We start from the raw sequence: 18,652 nt of genomic DNA, 5'->3' as shown, positions 1-18,652 counted from the left end.
GATGTTGTCTTCTAAACTCAGAAAAGGAATCCCAATTTCTCAATGGGACATGCATTGTGTGCTCGGACCCAAAATGCTTTCTGTTGCCAGAATATGGATTATTTTTTAGATTTAATACAATAAAAGAAACCGACCATTTCTTATGCAAAGAAATATCCTATAGCTGACACCTGTTGATTTTCTTTTCTCTCAGAAACGTTTTTAATATAAACGGTGTACCCAACAAATGCTTCTGACAGCAGAAATGTGCTTGCTGTTGTTGTTGTTTTCAAGTAGTTCCTAGCAGTCTTTTAAAAAGCTGTACAAAAGCCTTGGCAAGAAGAGTTAGTGGTTCAAAAATCACGTATAATAGAATGATGTAAAAATTAATGAAACCACAAAGCAGAATGTAATGAGTTTTTAAAACTGGCTGCTTTGTGCGACTGGGGTTATATACTCACAGAAGCTGGAAAACATAAAAGTAGATGTGCGGTTTGGAGAATTTTTTTTTTCCTTTGGGTTATTCTTGGATTTTAGTTCTGTCCCGTGCAAATTAAATGTGGGAGACTTTTTTTGGAAACACAAGCACCATGAAACACCATATAAAGCAGAAAGCACACTGAAAGCCAGCTGGATGTAACTTTATCAGAGGGAGAACAAAAATTACGAGACTTTAGACTGAAGCCATTTTACTAATTGAAAGCTTTATTATCTATGCCACTGTTGTTTTAATCATAATCAGTAACTAATGAGTGTGGTGTTCTCAACTTTCATATCCAACAGAACTTTTTAATGTTCTCCGTGTAACAAAATAATAGGCAACATTCTTCAAGGATTTTTTCAAAACAGTTTTTGAAATCCCTTTCTTCACAGTTGGCATCCCCTTTAAAAAAAGTATTTATTATAATGTCAAAAGTGTCGGCCCAAGATTAACTTTCAATAGACTGAAATACAAGAACATTGCATTACTACACAACATGGAACAGCTCAGGTAGAGAAAATGAACCCCACCATTTTGTTGTTTTCATTTGTTTGGAAGTTAAAAACATCAGTGTAATTTGAGTATTTCTCTGACTAGATATTTCTCTTTCATTTCTGGATGTATGACTCTTAATAGGTCTTCTGGTGTTACTTTCAGTTCTCATTAAAAATTATGTTATCTTCTCTGTTACTGGTTTGATATTGCGACTACTTGCTGCCTGTTCTTGACATGGCCCTCCCCAAAAATGAGCTAAACTTTTTATGGCATTTTCACTGGTAAGATCACGAAGAGAAAATGAAAGAAAAGTTCTTGGAATTTGACAATGCAGCTCAAAACAGTTTCAAAACCTAGACTAAGATTTGGATTTTCAAGAGCTACTTTTGCAAGAATGTTAGACTAGTGTGACCATCTCACAGTTAAACCCATTACTTAATAAGGAGCAGTCAATGCCTGTGCGTCAGCCTGAGAGGGATATACTGTATATTAGAGCTCGCCATGGGTGATCATGCCGTGTTTTCAACACGGGGACAAGAGGCATTTCTAACATTGGCTGTTTTTGTTGCAGTTCTTAACCAAAAGCAATCTGTGCCATTCGGACAGATGCAGACAGCAGGGGTTTCTTTTTTCCCCATTATATGGAACTACGGGGTGTTCAATTCAATTTTAAATGAGAGTTTTAACTGGACTAATATTGGTTTTGTAGGGGTGTATTTCAGATCCTGGTGAATAGTTAATAGCGGTCACACATACTGTATCCCCTTGTCACTATCCACTTAAAAGGAGAAAACTGTTTCAAACAGGCTAATTTGGCTCGAAGTATTTTGATGTGAAAATGTCTGCTTTTTAAAGCCACTTAGGCCATCTTTACAGTATGTGAAGGGGTGCTTTTGACACGGATGTTTGAACAAAACCCCCACACACACAAAAAAAATACCGAAATGTTGTCAGAAAGCATTTCAATATTTGCTTAAAATGTGGAAAACGTGTTTAGGCAATTTAAAACTACTTTTCATCCGGCGGTTTCTATTTTCTAGTATTTATACCACAATCCCGGCAGGTTAATCACTTGCATTGCACGCTTGCAGAAATACAGCTGTAGGCTTTTCACCATGACGGCAACAAAAACGTTAACATTCGGGCGAAATACTTGGCAAACTTTAAAGTGCGGGCCTTGCTTTAGGACAAATACAGAACAGCACCCCTCCATCACAGCTGCCTAGCTGACGGCTCCACATTCTGAAAAAAAAAATATTTTAAAAAAGAAAACGGGATCTCGCAAATTAGCAGAAGGTATAATGTCATTTTGGAACACACGGTAGTTCTCTTACATTTCTACTCCTACGTGCTAAACATTTCAGACTGAATAAAAAAGCTAAACACACCCACAGGGCACGGCTTTTCGGCTCCTGTAGGGATTGAGCAGCCTATAAACTGGACCGGGGGCGCCATCAAGCGTTGCTTCCGACGGAGATAAGACGCGGTCTAGAGTGGAGGAGAGCTAGGAGGCGAGGTGGGGTGGGGTAGGTAGGGGAGGACGGGCTGGTCACCGACACCAGCGTCCAGTGCCCCGGGGCGGCGTCCGGCGGTCACTCGTTAGCCGCAAAGAGGGCAGCGGAGACCCCCGGTCCGGCCCTGCTCACAACCAAAACAAAGCGGCCACGCGTGTTTTTCCCGCAGAAATGACGTCACCACACCCCTCCCCTCCAGCACAGTGCCTGCGAATGCACCCCTGGTACCTAAAAACCAGCGGGCGGCGTCGGGCACAGCAGGTACCACCCGGGGAGCCTCTCCTTGTGTTTCACCCGACAGTATTGTGGGACGCGGCGGAGAGAAAAGGGGAGCTGGGCGTCTCACACAATAGTCTTGTGATCGGCTTAGGAGAGTAAGCGGAAGTGAGGTCAGAGAGGCAGGACGTCTCCTCCATGTTATTATTTTTATTGTGGCTGTGTGATGGTACGGTCGGGAGAGTACGGATTTCTCCGAGCCCTGTAGCAGCAGCAGCAGTCGCCGCTTTGCCAGCCCGGGGAGACAGAGACAGCTGCCCCCGGCGGAGACGAGCAAGAGGCGATCGGGGGGGGGCAACACGGAGAGAGGGTACCGCTGGCGTGCGCGTCCGGGGCTGGGTGCCTCCGATTGCAGCCCCGTAAAATAAGATCACCCCCCAGTTGAACGGCGCTGCCACGGGCTGCTGGCGCTGGTGGCAGGCTGGTGCTGGCGCTACAACAGACCGCTCGCCTGCTGACATGAACGGCATCACCAAGGGCAGATTTGAGGTAGGCTGCCGTGCACCCCGGTTGGGAGACGGGAGGGGGGAACCCGGCCGGACCCCGGCCGGACCCGCATGTGTTGCGGGGCCGGCGGTGGCGAGGCGAGGGGCGGCTGTCAGCGCGTCCGCTGGCCGCCGGGCTCCTGTTTGGCTGTGTCCAGGCAGGAGGACCCCTGCCGTCTCCGGTGCCACCGCTGCGTGTTCATCGTAACATCTGTCAGGGGTGGGAGTGGGGGGGTTCGGGATCGGCAGTACTTTCGCGGACGCCTGTTTATGTTGCTTAACCCAGCTGTGACGCTAAACAAACGCACACCCACCCACACACATACAAGAAAAAAAAAAAACACAAACAAACCCAACAACAAACCAAATCTGAAACCCCGAAATAAACGCAACAGGATTTCCCGGTGCGCAATGTTGCACGGACGCGCACACACATACACCACACATCCTGGCGAATGTGTCGTTTTGTTATCAACCGGCTGTCCCTTGCGTTAGAAGCTGTGTGATGGGGTTCAGTTCCCCACAGCAGTGCGGGGAAGGGAGACTGGTGAAGCCGCTGTCAGGAGAGGTAGCAGCAGTATTGGCAGGTCTGCACGGAAAAGGCGCTTGTGCGTGCGTGTCCGATTGCATCCGCTTTTGTTATTTGCTGCTCATTTTCCACTAGACGTACGCTGCGCCTCTTTGATTAATCCCTGGCTGTTGGTTGTTTTTTTTTGGGGGGGGGGGGTCTTTGTGCAGCCTTTGCAAATAAAACGCAGGCGAGGGGAAAGCGACTCAGGCTGGAGAAAATCCCGTGCTTTACGCTCCCGAAACATTTATACTCCGTGCTTCGTGCATCGCAGCTCAATGAATTCGTTAGACCCGGACCGGAGCCGGTTGTCAGTGATCTTGGGGGGGTGGGTTGTGGATGTGGGGTTTCAGCCCGTCGGCGGTGTGAGCTCCGTGTACCCTTCTGTAGTTCCGATGTAGTTACCTCCACGGCAGTGGCTGACAGTCTGGTGCGACACACACAGGCGCCGAGATTGGACCAGGGCTTGTGGATGTGATGCGAGGCCTCTTGATCATTTTGTTGTGATGCAGTCAGAATGTTGTTATTTTAAAGTTACATGTCCAAAACCCTATTAAACAACATCACATATATATATAGTCCCCCCCACCCCCTCATTTACTATCACTGGTTGGAAGGAATTCTCAAGAAGTTATGCTAGAAAATAGCATTTTTCAGCTTAAAGGTTATTTTGGGTGTCTCCGATGTCAAATTACCTGGGGTGACAGGTAAACAAGCCTGAATATCAGCACAAGACTCTGCAGTGTTTAAACCTGTTGCCCATTCCTCAGAGAGATGTAGGGGTGGACTTCCATACTGCCCTGCTCTGTGGCTGGTGCCCCCACCACTTTTTTTCCCATACACCACACCCAGGGGTTGGGGAATGTTAAAACGCAGGCCTGTCAGGCTAGGGCAGTGCCACACTGACAATCTACGCACACAGCTGTCCGTTGGCCTAGAGAGACGATACAGGTTTTACAGAGCGTATGATCGCTTTCATCGAAATACTTCCATTGCTTCTTTTTTTTATCTGAGGTAGGGAAACTGCGATCCGGTCCTCGTGGTCCTGACTCCCACAGATCCCCTTGAGCTCTAAACAGCTCTTCACCTGGATTAGTTTTTCGCCAGTTAAACCAGTTAAGATTTAACTGGATCAGGCCGTCTCTTCACCAGAGCCTTCAACTGCTGGCGATTTCAACAAACGGAAATCCTACCAGATTCTGAACTCTGAAGTCCAGAGGTAGGAAATAATTAATCTAAAGGAAGCCATAACTCAATTTTGAAAGTGAAACTAAGGCACAGGATCATATACCTAAGTGCCTGTATGTTTGAAATCTGGTTATAGCTGTAATATAACGAGATCACTCATTATTGTTTTGAACTTGCTGTGTGAGAAAGGCAGCCTGCTTCCTGGCATGTAATTTTGTCTTCGTTAGAATCTGCTACAAGCCAGGTCACGTAGTGCCAACAAGATGGGCAATCTAAGGTCCTATGACCTAAAATGAACCATCTAAGGCCAGTTTTATTCTTGGTGGGGAGCTGCGTCAGCATGTGTAGGCTGCAGAGGAACAAGTAACAGGTTTATTCCATGCTGAAAACAGAAGAAAGAAGACACAGCGTGCTCACACCTGAAGAAGGCTCCATAGCCGAAACGTTGTGTTTCTTTTCTTCTCTTTCAGCATGAAATAAACCTATTACTTGTTTTTTTTACAGTTTAATTCCTTGTGACTAGTTTTTATCATATTAACCAGATTAACTACCATTCTAACCATAGTGTATCAGTGGATAAACCTGGTAGGTTTTGCATTCCTTCATTTATCGTGCAGAATGCAATCCAACTACTTACAGTAAGTCCAGAAAGCTTAATAAGAGTTACTGTAGCCTGAGTGCTCACCATATAATCTGTCATCTTTCAGTCTGGCACAAGCTCGGGATTTTAGTAAGAAACAAGCTGAGAAGTCAACAGTTCGGGAATTCCTCCTAGGAAATTCAGAGTGAGCTGGCAAATGAAGTGACTTTCTGTTTCCCGAGGACAGTGGTGTAGGCTGGGGATCTGAAATTTGGTGGAATCTAACACCCTAGACCATGAGAAAGGAAAACAATCTTTGCTTTTCAAACAGACACAGTTTACTGACTGGAACCAGACTAGAATGTTTAAGTACAAGCCTCCCAAAAGCCATGACAGTTTTTAAAGTGGTCTCTTCACATCCTTTGGCATTGAAATAGCCATTGTGTACTGTAACTGGGCTAAATTGAAATTACAAAACAAGAGTTATTCATTTCTAAATAAAGAAGAGACCGGATCATAACCACCTGATCAGTTTCTTTAAGAGATCATATGTTTTATTCCCTTTTTGTTTTGAAAGTTGCTCTGGGGTGCAGGTTGTTTTGAACTGTAAATCACAACAACCAAAGACTTTTAATGCCTCATAACGAAGTAAAATTATTGAAACGCTGATCAATCCTGAAACTTGCTTGAACAATACAGTACATCCACACTATTAAAAAAAAAAAATGCTGCTTGAAATAATTGCAACGAAATACCATGTGGCATGCCAACTCTTTTATGAACTAAGACTAGTAGGCACGTTGTGGATGTATTTGATTTGAAATGTAGAAACCTAAAAGATCATTTGTCAACAAGCCATTTTTGTCTTGTAAAGTAGGCCTGTATTTCACTGTTAGATTTGTTTGAATTACTGAGGAAAAAAATAGTAGGGATATAGCAATTTTAGTGTACTATTGTTACTTTGTGGCCTGTTGTCTTCCAGTGCTAAAATTAAGCTTAGTTTATTAACTATTTAAGCCCGATCTTGTGTGGCTCATGGTTGTCTGAAGTTTGGTAAATTAGGTGTTGGGTTTTCTAGCACACGCCACTTTTAAAAGTAATCACTGCATTTCTTCCGTCATTTCAGTGCAATAGTTTCTGATGATCCTATTATTCAGTCGTTGTCTTTCTCCCTGTCTCTTCCTGAATGTTGTTTAGCTCAAGCCAGTAGCACCCTCCGTGTAATTTCTGAACCCTGATTTTTAATGAGTGGAAAAGACAAAGATATCCTAACTCTGTGTAAAAGGTAAACACATTTGCAGGGTGTTTACAATTAAAGAGGATGTGTTAAAGACACTGATGCATTTCCAATGTTACTGGTAGCTGGTGTCTTTCCAGTGTGTCTGTGCTGCCATGATAAGCAATAATAAGGCCAGAACTGTTGTCTGTAGATGCTGACTTGACTAGCACTGTTAACTTCTTTCAGCTTGATCTCAGATCAGATCAGAAGATAGGTACTGCTAAGCCAGGTCAGTCCTGTGCTTGGAAACCCCCCAGGAAAGACCAGGTTATTGTTTCTAGTGGTGTTGGTTGACCAGTAGGAGGCACTCTAACATCGGGACCAGAATTTCCTAAATCACTGCTCAAGTATGGGGACAGGGGACACTGTGTAGTAGGAGCTGAAATCTTACTCCAGTGTAATGAGTGTCATAGGGCACTGTACAGAAAGGTAGAGGTGTGAACCTTTTTTTGAATGAACTCCACTCTTAGCTTGTACAGTTGGGCCTTTCTATAGTTTCTCCTTAATTCAAGTGGTGAAACAAGTTTCCCACTTCTCCCCTTGATCTGCTGTGTGATGGTACTGCTGGTTCCTAATGGCAGCAGGGTGTCAATCGTAGGGGTGCTGTACCTCGGGGGAGGATGGAGTGGGTCTCATCTTACTGTGTATGTGAAACACTCAGAAATGCTTTTTTGTCCTTTTAGGATTAAAAGTGCTATATAAACTCCAGGAATGTATATATTTAGGATTTTGGTGTACATGTTCTCAGTAGTGCATAAAGAATGTGCACTTATGGCTGCCTGAGTTATAATTATGTTGTAAAACCATTTTTATTTTACTTTTTTCTATGTTCCTGTCATTACCGTTTCTTTTTCTGCAGTGAGTGTGTGTGAGTGTGTGTGTATCTGGTACTGCTGTCTGTCCCTTTCTAAGGTGAGGTTACCTTCAGTATTTACATCAAGGGTATTACTGAAGCCTAATTAAACTTTAATCAGTAATGAGTATTTAATATTCTCCGTTTCAGTACTGTAGGCAGCAGAGGCAAAATGATATGTTTGATCAAGAACAACATAAGACAACATAAAAAAGATAAACATACTGTAAATTCCTGTTATATTTTTTGATTACTCATCTGTCTGAAGTTTTTGGTTATTAGACCTTGGAGCAGCTACAACATGTCATGTTAGAAAATATTTTTTCAAGTACCTACAGTAATTGCAACCAAGGCAGATCAAATTTGGGTTGAAACCATCTTAGAATGTGAACTGAAAAACACCAATTTACTACGCTTTAACTTATGTGAATTACCTTTTAATTATTGCTCATTTTTAATCAGGCACAGCACAGTAGTCCTTTCTGACTGACATTTTTATACATCTGTTTTTTATAATTGTCATGATCTGGTTAATTTGTTCCCGTTTTGATGAAAAAAACACAGCCACTTTAGTTGTGTGATAGAATCATTGCAAATTGAAAACATGTCTGTGATATCTTAGTGTCATAAATCACACGTGCTGAACAACATTTCATGCATTGCTCTTGACAAACTAGTGTTGAAACCATTTTTGCAAAATATTTCCTACTAGAAAATTAACCTTTTTAGCTTGGCATGTACTGCAAAGTTGTGGATGGATTACCACAATCCATGAGAGGAATGAAGTTCAAGTTCGGTAGCATTTTTGTTGCTGTAAATTTTACTTTTACAGTCTGCATTGCTGGAGGGGCGGACAAAGAATGGATCATTTTTACAGAAAGGGAGAAGGTTGTCTAATGTTGGTCAGAGGCTTTGCCAAGCAGGGTAGTTAAAGCTGTTGGAGAGCCGATCTGAGAGAAATGGAGGTGCTTAACGGACTTTGGATCTGCTAAAGTGGAATATTGTCTGTAAAATAGAAACATATTGGACTTTCCACACAATAACAGGGAAATGTATAAATATTAAACAAAGTAAAAATAAATACTACATAGGTTTAAAATGTATCAATGGTGCCCTAAAAGAGTGTGTCTATTGCTTTATCAGGTATGTTGTTTGCGTCTTGTATGTTTAATCAAATTTCATAAAGGATATTTACGACATGAAATAAAGAGCTTGGATATTTAAGGCGTAAAAGGTACAGGAACAGTTTTCATTGACTGTGTTGATTCTAATTGTTACAAAAAGTGAAAAGATCCAGGAAGCATACATACAGTATATATTGACTTAGTGATACAATTGACATAAGCAATAACAAACACCCATTGCCCTATACTAATCAGTTAAACTGAGGGTTTGCTGTACATTGAGAACAATGCAACACTCTCCAGCAAATTAAAAATGAAGCATAAAGACCAAGCAGAGGCGTTGAATTGTCTGTGAATCCCAAGTCCCTCTGTCGCTTTTTAATTTTGTGTTTTGTTTGTGTGTCTTGAAAGCATGACATTACAACATGAGATACAATGGCGGAAAATTGTATGTGACGTTGTATAGCCCGTGTGTATTTGTATCTGTACCCTTTCCAAATCTGCCATACTTCCCATCTGGCATCTGTGTCAGAACAATTACTGTTTATGCCATTTGAGATAACAATCGACTGCAGTGCTGGTGCGCTTTCAGATACCGGCTGTATTATTCAAGGTATGAACTACTGCTGCCTTATTAGATATAGTTACATATAATAGGGTTTCATCTGGGGTTCATGATAGGGTTATATGTAGGATTAAAACAAATACAATACCATTTAATCCTGGGATTAAATTAAGCAATAAGGCCAGGTTTTGGTACATGTGGCATGGAGGTTAATTAATTTGTCAACATTTAAGAGACTGTTTTATGTTGAAATATAAAATTGAACTCTTTAGCATGCTTTACCCTTTGTAAGACTAATTTCTTTTACCTCGATTTGAAAAGAAGACAGAGGCCCAGGACATAATGCCGTGTAGACTACAGGAAAATTAATTCTACACAAAAATGTTAACATAATAACATTTAGCACCTGAATGCCTGCAGAAGGCGATATGACCCTTTTTCCCTATAGAGCAGAAGAGTGGTTAATGGAGTCTCGCCCATAGTCCACAGTCAGTACCCCCAGAATCTGGTCTTGTCACTATTTCCCTCGTCTTCTTTCATGTTTGGGATGAGGCACAGGTGTGTTTATACACCCCAAATCCACCAGTCACGCCCTGACAGCAGTGCTGTGATGTGCTTTTCATCACAGACTGGACGTGTACAGATGAGGAGTTGACAACTGAAACATTTTGACTGGACCACAGTAATTGGCGCATAGGCAAAACAATATGACACTCTCGCGAACATAGCCGGATGAAAAAAACAGACGGTAACTTCACAGGAAGAAAAGACACGAGGTGAATTGCAAGCAAAATAAAATCCGAGAAAACGTGAATGGAATATATATTCCTATAGGTAAGGAAAATAAATGGAAATGTATTGTGAAAAATAACATTAGTATTATATTAAGGAATGCTTACTTATGTTTGATAATTAATTAAACACTTTAATTTTCAATTTTAAGCAATTATTCTTTCACACTGCATTGAAAAGATATGGTGTGCAAACATTTCCCCCAAGACTGCCTTTCACTGTCCACGTCCAGCTTATAGCTTTATTGGATTACTGTGATCATAAATTGGCTCTTGTCTCAGTGACTGAGTAGTGCTCTCTTGACCACTTGTTTAGCGATCCCCGCTGTATTTAACTTTCTCTCATTTTGTTTTTATGTGCCTTTGCTCAAGCTGTGGTTTGGGCTCCAGCAGTCATGAGCCTTTAGTCACAGGACAAAAAGTAGTCTCTATTATTTGCTGTTTCAGGGGAAATACAGTATGTGTTCTTGCTGATGTTATGCTTTTTTTTTTATAAGCGGTGATATACAGCACTTGGCTTCTTCAAGAACCCGCAAGAGAGAAAGAACCTTTTCTTTTGAAAAGGCAGTTTCTTCTCTCTTTAAACAAGTTTGTCTTGCAGTGTTGTGTGATTACCTGGTGTATTACCGTGATGGGTAAACTGACCCACAGCCTGGATGAAAACCCTTTCTGTAGCTCTCCGGCAAGTTAGATGTCTGTTTAGTAAAACGGAGGAGCTGTACTAATAAATAGTTGCAGATTAAATAATGGGGACCAGATACTTTTGTGTGAGGTACTGTATGCAGCTTTTTCTGAATAGATGTACATACCAAGATGTTTTCTTTTAAAACTGATTAAATGAAATGGAGATCACTTCTTTTTGCGTTACAAATCCAGAAAAGGGACCATCAGAGCTTAGTAATTAACTGGTGGCTGGGTGTGTCTCCCGGTCTTGCTGCCCAGTTCCACAAGCAAGGAGAGCCGGCACTGCTGTGCTTCAGATACTATACTGAATCCTTTACCACTCTGAGGCCGCGTTTGAAGAATTCTTCTTCGAGCTGACAAGCGACGAAGCATCCCCAGACTGCAGTTAGCGTCCAGCTCACTATGCTGTGTGTGCGTCGAACAACTGGGTTTCTGTGGAGTTCCTCTGTAAAGTGTGAGAGTTTAAGGCCCTGTAATGCAGTGGCGCGAATGACTTTCGTCCATTCTTCGAGCAACGGTGCTGTGCTGCCACACACGTAGAAGATATTTTAATCTGTTATCGATCTCGGATTTTTGCTAAAATGGGAAAACCTAGCAGAGCTACAAAAATAGCTACTGTAGAGCCCTGGAAATCTTGTCTGTGACAAGGGCATTGTTTGACTCTGACAGTGCTTCAGGAGTATGAGGGCATGTTATGGCAGCTTTTAGTGCAGTTTAAGCACAGTTGACTGGATGCAGTGCCTGTTCAGCAGGCAGACTGCTTGCCCTCACAAACCCTTTGGATGTCCAGATTTGTCCCAGCTGCTGGAATTATGGGTTGCTTCATCTTCAGATCACGCCGCGTTTCACTTGGTTGTCCATGGTTTTAAAAGAGCAGACCTACGTTTTGCAAAGCTGTCGGCTTGCTTTATATTAAGCCTAGTGGAGATGTACTGTAGTCATTTATGTAAGCGCTGAACTATTAAGATTATTACACGATAGGTGTATCAAACACCACAATGAAAGCATGTACCAGTAGCGGTGAGAAACTACAGATTGTTTTTCACATCAGTGCTACAGCTAAAGTTGAATATTGCAAAATCAGTATTGAAAATGGTGTACATAAATGGAAACGCTGAATAACCTGAGAGCAGTACCCCTTTTTTGGAATATCTTTGGCATTACAGGTTTTTTTTTAATTCCAGAGATGCGTTGATATATATTCTGTTTCTTTTATCTCTTCAACTTATTAATAATTGTAGAACCATGTGTGGGAGAGGTGAACGTTTTAAGTGTTTTTTTTTATTTCTTTCTCTTCTGTGGTTCCGTTCATTCTTTTGCTTTGTAAGTTAATTTGTTTTTTAATAGGTAAAAAATGTTAATAGGTAGTTAAGGTTTTATTACATGGTCAGAAATACGTTGGCACATGTTCAGGGAGAATTTAGATAAAATGTCCATTTTGCTATGAAGGTAAACGTTAACTGAAATAGATAAAATGCTAAATAATTGTGTGGTTTGTCAAGGTCATTTTGTGCCCCTAAATTAATTAATTTAATCGTGCATTTTCCCATTATTGCGGGGAAAGTCGGGGGTTTTACAAAACTCCCCATTTGCAGATTTTGCCTGTTAAATCCGAAGTCCGTGACACTGAGGGTTTTACTGTATAACAGATGCTACTCGCTGCTTCATTACTACAAAATGTGACAGATCTGAATACTTCTGCAAGGCACAGTGTGTGTGTCTGTGGCTTCTACTCTCCACACTCTATCAGTTGTGTGATATACCCTGTGAAAATTCTTCATCGACTGGGGAAGGTGAGGTGGATTTCTAGCCCTGTCTTTGCCATGTTGATGTGTGTTTCTTTGTAAAGTTTTGAGAACAGTAGTAACTGTCCCTGCCTTATTTCTGAAAGCTGTCACTGCTATAGGATTTGAAGCCATGTGCTCAGAGTCAGGCTTGGAGGTCACTCTGAAACCTGCTGTATGATAAACAGAAGATGGATTACAGTCTTAGGCTGCCCTGATGTAAATCATTCTCTAGCTGCAGTAGCCGTGACTCATTTGCCTAGAAGCTTCTTTCTGATTTTTGCAAATTTACACTTTACCCCTGTTCCTTAACAATAATTGCTTGTTCTAGAGTTGATTGAGGATACATTATACACATAATTAATGGTTACATGCGCTCAATGACATTGTTTTGGACACGACTTGTACTTTTTGCGATGGTTGTTTGATTCAATGAAAGATCCTTTGTCTGAGGTCATTTTCAGGTAGGGCCAATCGTAATGTAGAAATACAGTAAAAATAAACAACGATGGAGAATTAGAAAAATCAAAAGACAAGGGTTTTGAGTGCACAGGAAGTAGGAAAGGGCAGACACAGAACTGATTAAGTAAAAGCCTTTCTGAAGAAGAGGGTTTTAAGCCTGGATTTGAAAGCGCTCAGGGTAGGTGACTCCCTGATATCCTTGGGGATAGAATTCAGAGCTCTGGGGCGCAGCAGGAGAAGACCCTATCAGCCATAGAGGGTGGACAGGCTTGGAGGACTGGCTGAAGACCAGAGTCACACGAAAGAAGAATAGAAATGCTAACAGAAAATAAAAATAGGAGTAAAGGCTTTAGAGTTGACAAAATACCTACTGACTGCATTTTTAAAAATATTATTTATGCTGTTAATAAGTTTAAAGAGTCCCAGAGTTTTTGCTGCAGCTTATTAGCAGTGCAGTGTCCATACAGTACAGCCTGCAGATTTCAGTGTTATGACACGTTTTCATTGCAGTGTAAGATTAATTTCATTTGCTTCTAAAACGTGATCTTCCTAAACTGGTGTGCCGTAGTCGCAGTGTATATGCTGTGTGTGGTTACTGTGTCTTTGATGCATTGTTAGGTGTGTGCAGATTAAAAGTGTTTTATTTGTTTTTAATGGGCAAAAGCTTGGCAGTTTTGTTGCTGTCAAACAGGGTGTTCACTGTCTAAATCCTCTCTGAATCTGAGATTATCCCAGAGCTGGTTGGTACTGGAAGAGCAGTTCAGTTCTGGAGTGTGGGATCTTATTGATCTGACTTTATCAGGATTTTATTAGGGCTGTATTTCATTACTTAGAACTCTGCCATAAGAATCGCTTGTCTTATTTTACCATGGTGCCTTCTTAAATTCACCACTGTCTACCCCCTTATAATGATGCCCTATGTTTTCTCTCCAAAAGGAGAAAATAAAATGTTTCTTAAAGATATATTTGGACATCAAAATATTTTTTTACAAAGGTTATCCTCTATAAGTTAGTCTTAAGAAAAGGCACCCTTTTGACCGAGAATGTTTGTAATCGCAAACTTTGAGTTTTATTTTCAGAACTCTGGGGGAGGTTTTTTGAATAATTATGCAAATTCACCCCCGCATGGAATATTTAACAAAAATTGCCCATGAAACGCAACATTGCAGATACGTTTGCTCCAAGTGTCTGAACGTCTCTTAATTAATTCTTAAGAATTAGGGTGGTGAGACTGTATGTCTCCAGGGAACTGGTATGGTTAATTGACAACTTTAAGTCAGCTGAGTGATAGCGCAGATGATGATGATAGTAATAATATTAATAACAATAATTGTCTTCCTGATGAAGGTGATTACAGATTCTGCCTATATGGTAATACTAGATTTCGCAATACTGTAACAGAGGTGAGTCATCAGAATACTAATTCTTCTCAGGCAAGGTTTCTGACCCATTGCTGTAGCTTCATTTTTCTCTTTCAAAAAGTGATGGTAAATGCTCAGTAAAACAGAGATGAATTAGACAAGAGCTGAAACATCAATTATGTGACACCACATACTTTCCTCATGTGCTTGTAGCCATTAGCATAACAACAAATGGTAACTTGATTTTTCACCAAATAAATGAATCAGGAATTGCACCAGAAAGTCTTATTTATCCATTAATATACAGTCCATCTGTTTTCTAACTGCTTTTTCCAATTCAGAGTAGCAGGGGTCCCAGAGCCTATCCTGACAAGCAGTGGGCTGAAGGGCCAACATTTCTCCACAGCTCTTTAAGCCCAGAAACATGCTTTGTTAGCAGTCTGTACAGGTTTGTCATAAAGTACAATGTGCGATTTATGAAAGTGTACATTGTTATTTCTTTCATTCAAAGATCCTAGTTGGATATCCATATTTTTGGTCTAAGAATGACAGGTTTAGTCACACAAGAATAATGTGTTATACTGACATGCTGCAGTGTTCGTGATTGTAAGGAAGCTCGTGTGAAAGGGACACACTGTAAGTGCAGGCCTTAGCAAATACCTTAGCAGAGTTTTAAATACTGTATGTGGCAAAACGTATTGCTCCTAGTAAGGTAATCATACAAGGCAAAGCATAGAAATAAAGGTTTTAATTGCAAACAGTTTAACAGGGCAAATTATGTGTTTTCCACAATAAGGGATGTGTTTCATTAACAGCAGGCATGCACCACTGATCAGTTTGGTTCTGTTAGAATATAATTGAATATAGGGCGAGTGATCCTGAAATTCACAGGTCCTGCATTTACGTACAGTTGTCCAAGTCTGACCCATGTGTGTTGAAATTGTCTAATTAAGGCTATGTGGTTGGATTTAACAAGAGGGAATTGTAAATGTAATCAGTGAAGAAAATGTTTCACTAGATACAATATCAGCCCAACACTCAGCATTAAAAAGATCTCTAATGAGATTTTCAATACCTTCTGTGTACAAAATGCGCAGTTCTAAGGCACTTTCTGATGCGACTGAAATGTGTTGAGCACACCATAATCTTCATGTTCTTTTTTCCTATTCGTATACATTTTTTCTCTCAACTGGGATATATTTGAGGTGCCAGTTTATGTAGCTGGTTGTGTTGAATTCTAGGGAAGGTTTCTCAGGTGATCCTTGAAGTGACTGGTGACTTTTTATTTTTAGAAAAAACTCAGGCTTTTAGTGTAATACTTCCTGTAAGCAATCTGGCCAACACCAAGAATATGTGGCCATATACCTCAGGCACCAAGATACCTGGTTTGAGGATCTCTGTGATAGAGTACTTGGTTTTCACCAAGGGAGAAATGTAAAGAGAGGCAGGGAGATGAATCGCCTAGCATACATTTATAATGGCTTTCTTAAATATGCCTTTTATTGAGTTCTTTAAATTCCTTTGCACTGCTCAGCTGGACATATTTGACTTTATATGGTCACTGTGGGAAGAATGCTTTCTACTGGGGAAAGTGGAAAATATATATTCTGTGGGACTGAAACTCCTTTATAATGTACATTTTCCCTGTCATATTCAAGATCTCTGGAACAGCTGCAGCTCCAATTGTTGTGTCAACCAACTGTATGTGCTTAATTTAGAATTCACTGTGCAACAATTTCCTATTCACAATTTTTGTTTGGTTTTTTGTTGGATGTCCAAGTATTCTGTCAGTTATCTTGGCAGCATATCCAATAACTCTTCTTTCTTTTTAGATCACAATATTTGTAAAATATTTAATGAAACCAGAATCTTTGGCTCTGGAAATAATCAATGTGTATATGTAACAGTCACTTAAAAGCTCCATAAGGTCTCCAGAGGAGCCTGTGCTTGAAAGAGAGTTTTTGTTTCGAGTTGGGGGCGTTGTTATAAAACATTCTGAGTGAGGAAAAGTTCTTCATAAATCTAAACAGTTTTTCCTAAAATAATACAGACTTAAGAGTTGCAGTTTGGTTTGTGAGTAATATGTGTCATTTCACTTTTATGGCAATTCTGATATCCATGAGTGTGTGATGGCTTTAAAGTTTTAAATGTGCTTCCATTTGCATGTAGTTTGCAATTAATTAGCATGATTAGGCCAAACTGTGCAAATGTGGAATGTACCACAAACCCACTGCCCGGAGGGGGAATTTGTTGGTACCCCCAGAGGTTTCGTGTCTCACACTGGGAGTTTTTGTTTTCCTCTTCTCTGTGCCCAATGATCAGCAAGTGTTATTTTGTTTACTAGTGTAAAAATCCGTAAAGTGCTCTGTGACAAAGTGTTGCGAAGGGAACTATACCAAATAAAGTGATTAAAACAATGAAAATAAACATTTGGTGGATTTTGTACAAACAAAAACTCCATCCATCTAGACGTTTTCTAACTGCTTAACGCAGTTCAGGGTCGCGGTGAAGCTGGAGCCTATCCCAGCAAGCAGCGGGTGTAAGTCAGCGTGCACACTGGATGAGACACCAGTCCATCACGGGGCAGACATACAGGTACACAGACAAGCACGCACTCACCCTAGATCCAGTTTTCCCAGAAGCCAACTAACCTACCAGTATGTCTTTAGCCTCTGGGAGGAAACCAGAGCACACATGTGACCACAGGGAGAACATACAAACTACACAAAGACCGTCCATAATTGAACCCAGGGCCCCTGCGCTGAGCAGCAGCAGTGCTACGTAATCAAACACAAAATCCTCATGTTTCACCCGTTTTCCCACATGAATCGCAGGAAAGGCTGTTTTTCAAAGCCTCCGTTCTCGCATTTAGTGCGCTTACAGCAGGACGTCTGTCTTTATCTTTCTTCAAACAGGAAGACCTGAACGCACACCCCAGTCCCATACGCAGCGCAGCCCTGGAGCTCTGGAGATAGTAAAGTTGCTGAGGGCCGTTGTCACAGTTCAGAGGCGCTGGGCTGCTTTGCAATTTGGATTATCTCGACCTTGGGTGGCACCGAAGCTGAGATAATGCAGCAGGGACGATATATTTTGTTCTAGGCATCCTGACCCGCTGTCTGCTACCCAGTGTGTGATACAGTACACACTCAGCGCACCAGCATTTTGAATCAATTTTTAAACTAAACCACAGCTGCATTGTTCATTAGCTGGTTTTTATTCAGTTGCTGGCTTCTCAGGTACGTTTGGTTTATCTCGCTTAAATCACTCCTGATTTATTCCGACAGTTCCTGTTGGTGCGTCAATGGGGACAGGGGTGTAGGTGGCAGATTGTTTTGAAAAAGACCGTGACAGGAGTTTAGCAGTCAGGGGCGAGCTGCTGACTGTGTGAATTTCGGAGTGTTGAAGGTGTGCATCGTTTGGTGCTTTAGGGGCTGCTTTAGAATTTTTGCAGCTTGGTTGTGTTTAATTATATCGTAAATATCTGGGGAAAAGAATTGTGCTGAACTTTCAAAATATTTGGAATAAATGTTGTATGTCGGTGTAATGATCATTCTTGCCATTGTAACAAGACTCCCAATGACCACTAACAGGGCCTTAAGAAAAAAATATAATCGACAGACTCCAATTGTTTTATGACTCCGTCTATAGAATAAATGGGCTTTATGAATTAGCATTAGAGGACACTGTAGATACATTCCAGGATAGCACTATAGACTTCAAATTTCAAACCGTATGAGTGAGCAACTCTTAATAAATGTTCTTTCTTTTGGAAATCTCTTTAGCCCTTTACAACATTCTACAGCAGTACTCCACTGTATTTGTTGAGCATTAGTCATTTTTAATAATATAAGGCGGATATGTTCATGATTTGATTTCATTATGCACATCCAAATTATAAGTGACTTTCTTAATAATAGCTTTAAGGAGTGGATTATTCATAAAATAAGATTTCTTTCAGTTGTTGTCTGTTATATACTTCAGTTACTCACAATATTTTGTTAAAGCCTAGTCTTTTTCCCTGTGTCAGATGGAGTAGTGATTACTGTTTTTTTTCCTCTGTTGATCTGTTGCGCCTTGTTTGTTTTTTTTTCCTGCAATACATTCAGAGCCAGATAAACCCCTGTTAAACTCTGTACCATATCTGCTGAACAGATTGGATTCAGGGAAACGCTAATCTCTGCTG

At 41.0% G+C, this 18,652-nt stretch overlaps 1 protein-coding gene across 3 annotated transcripts in view; it reads left to right on the top strand.

The window, feature by feature from the left end:
• The first annotated feature begins 2,662 nt into the window (after positions 1 to 2,662).
• fbxl2 (F-box and leucine-rich repeat protein 2) overlaps positions 2,663 to 18,652 on the top strand; it is a 60,625-nt gene continuing 44,635 nt past the window's right edge. For all 3 annotated transcript variants that reach the window (XM_069195202.1, XM_069195201.1, XM_015356889.2), the window contains exon 1: positions 2,663 to 3,234. In XM_069195202.1, the coding sequence (XP_069051303.1) occupies positions 3,205 to 3,234 (30 nt within the window). In that variant the 5' untranslated portion in view covers positions 2,663 to 3,204. The remainder of the gene's footprint in view (positions 3,235 to 18,652) is intronic.

The sequence above is a fragment of the Lepisosteus oculatus genome, chromosome 10 (genome assembly GCF_040954835.1).
Source record: "Lepisosteus oculatus isolate fLepOcu1 chromosome 10, fLepOcu1.hap2, whole genome shotgun sequence".
NCBI classification, from domain to species: Eukaryota; Metazoa; Chordata; class Actinopteri; order Semionotiformes; family Lepisosteidae; genus Lepisosteus; species Lepisosteus oculatus.
This window is presented reverse-complemented; position numbering and strand designations above follow the sequence as displayed.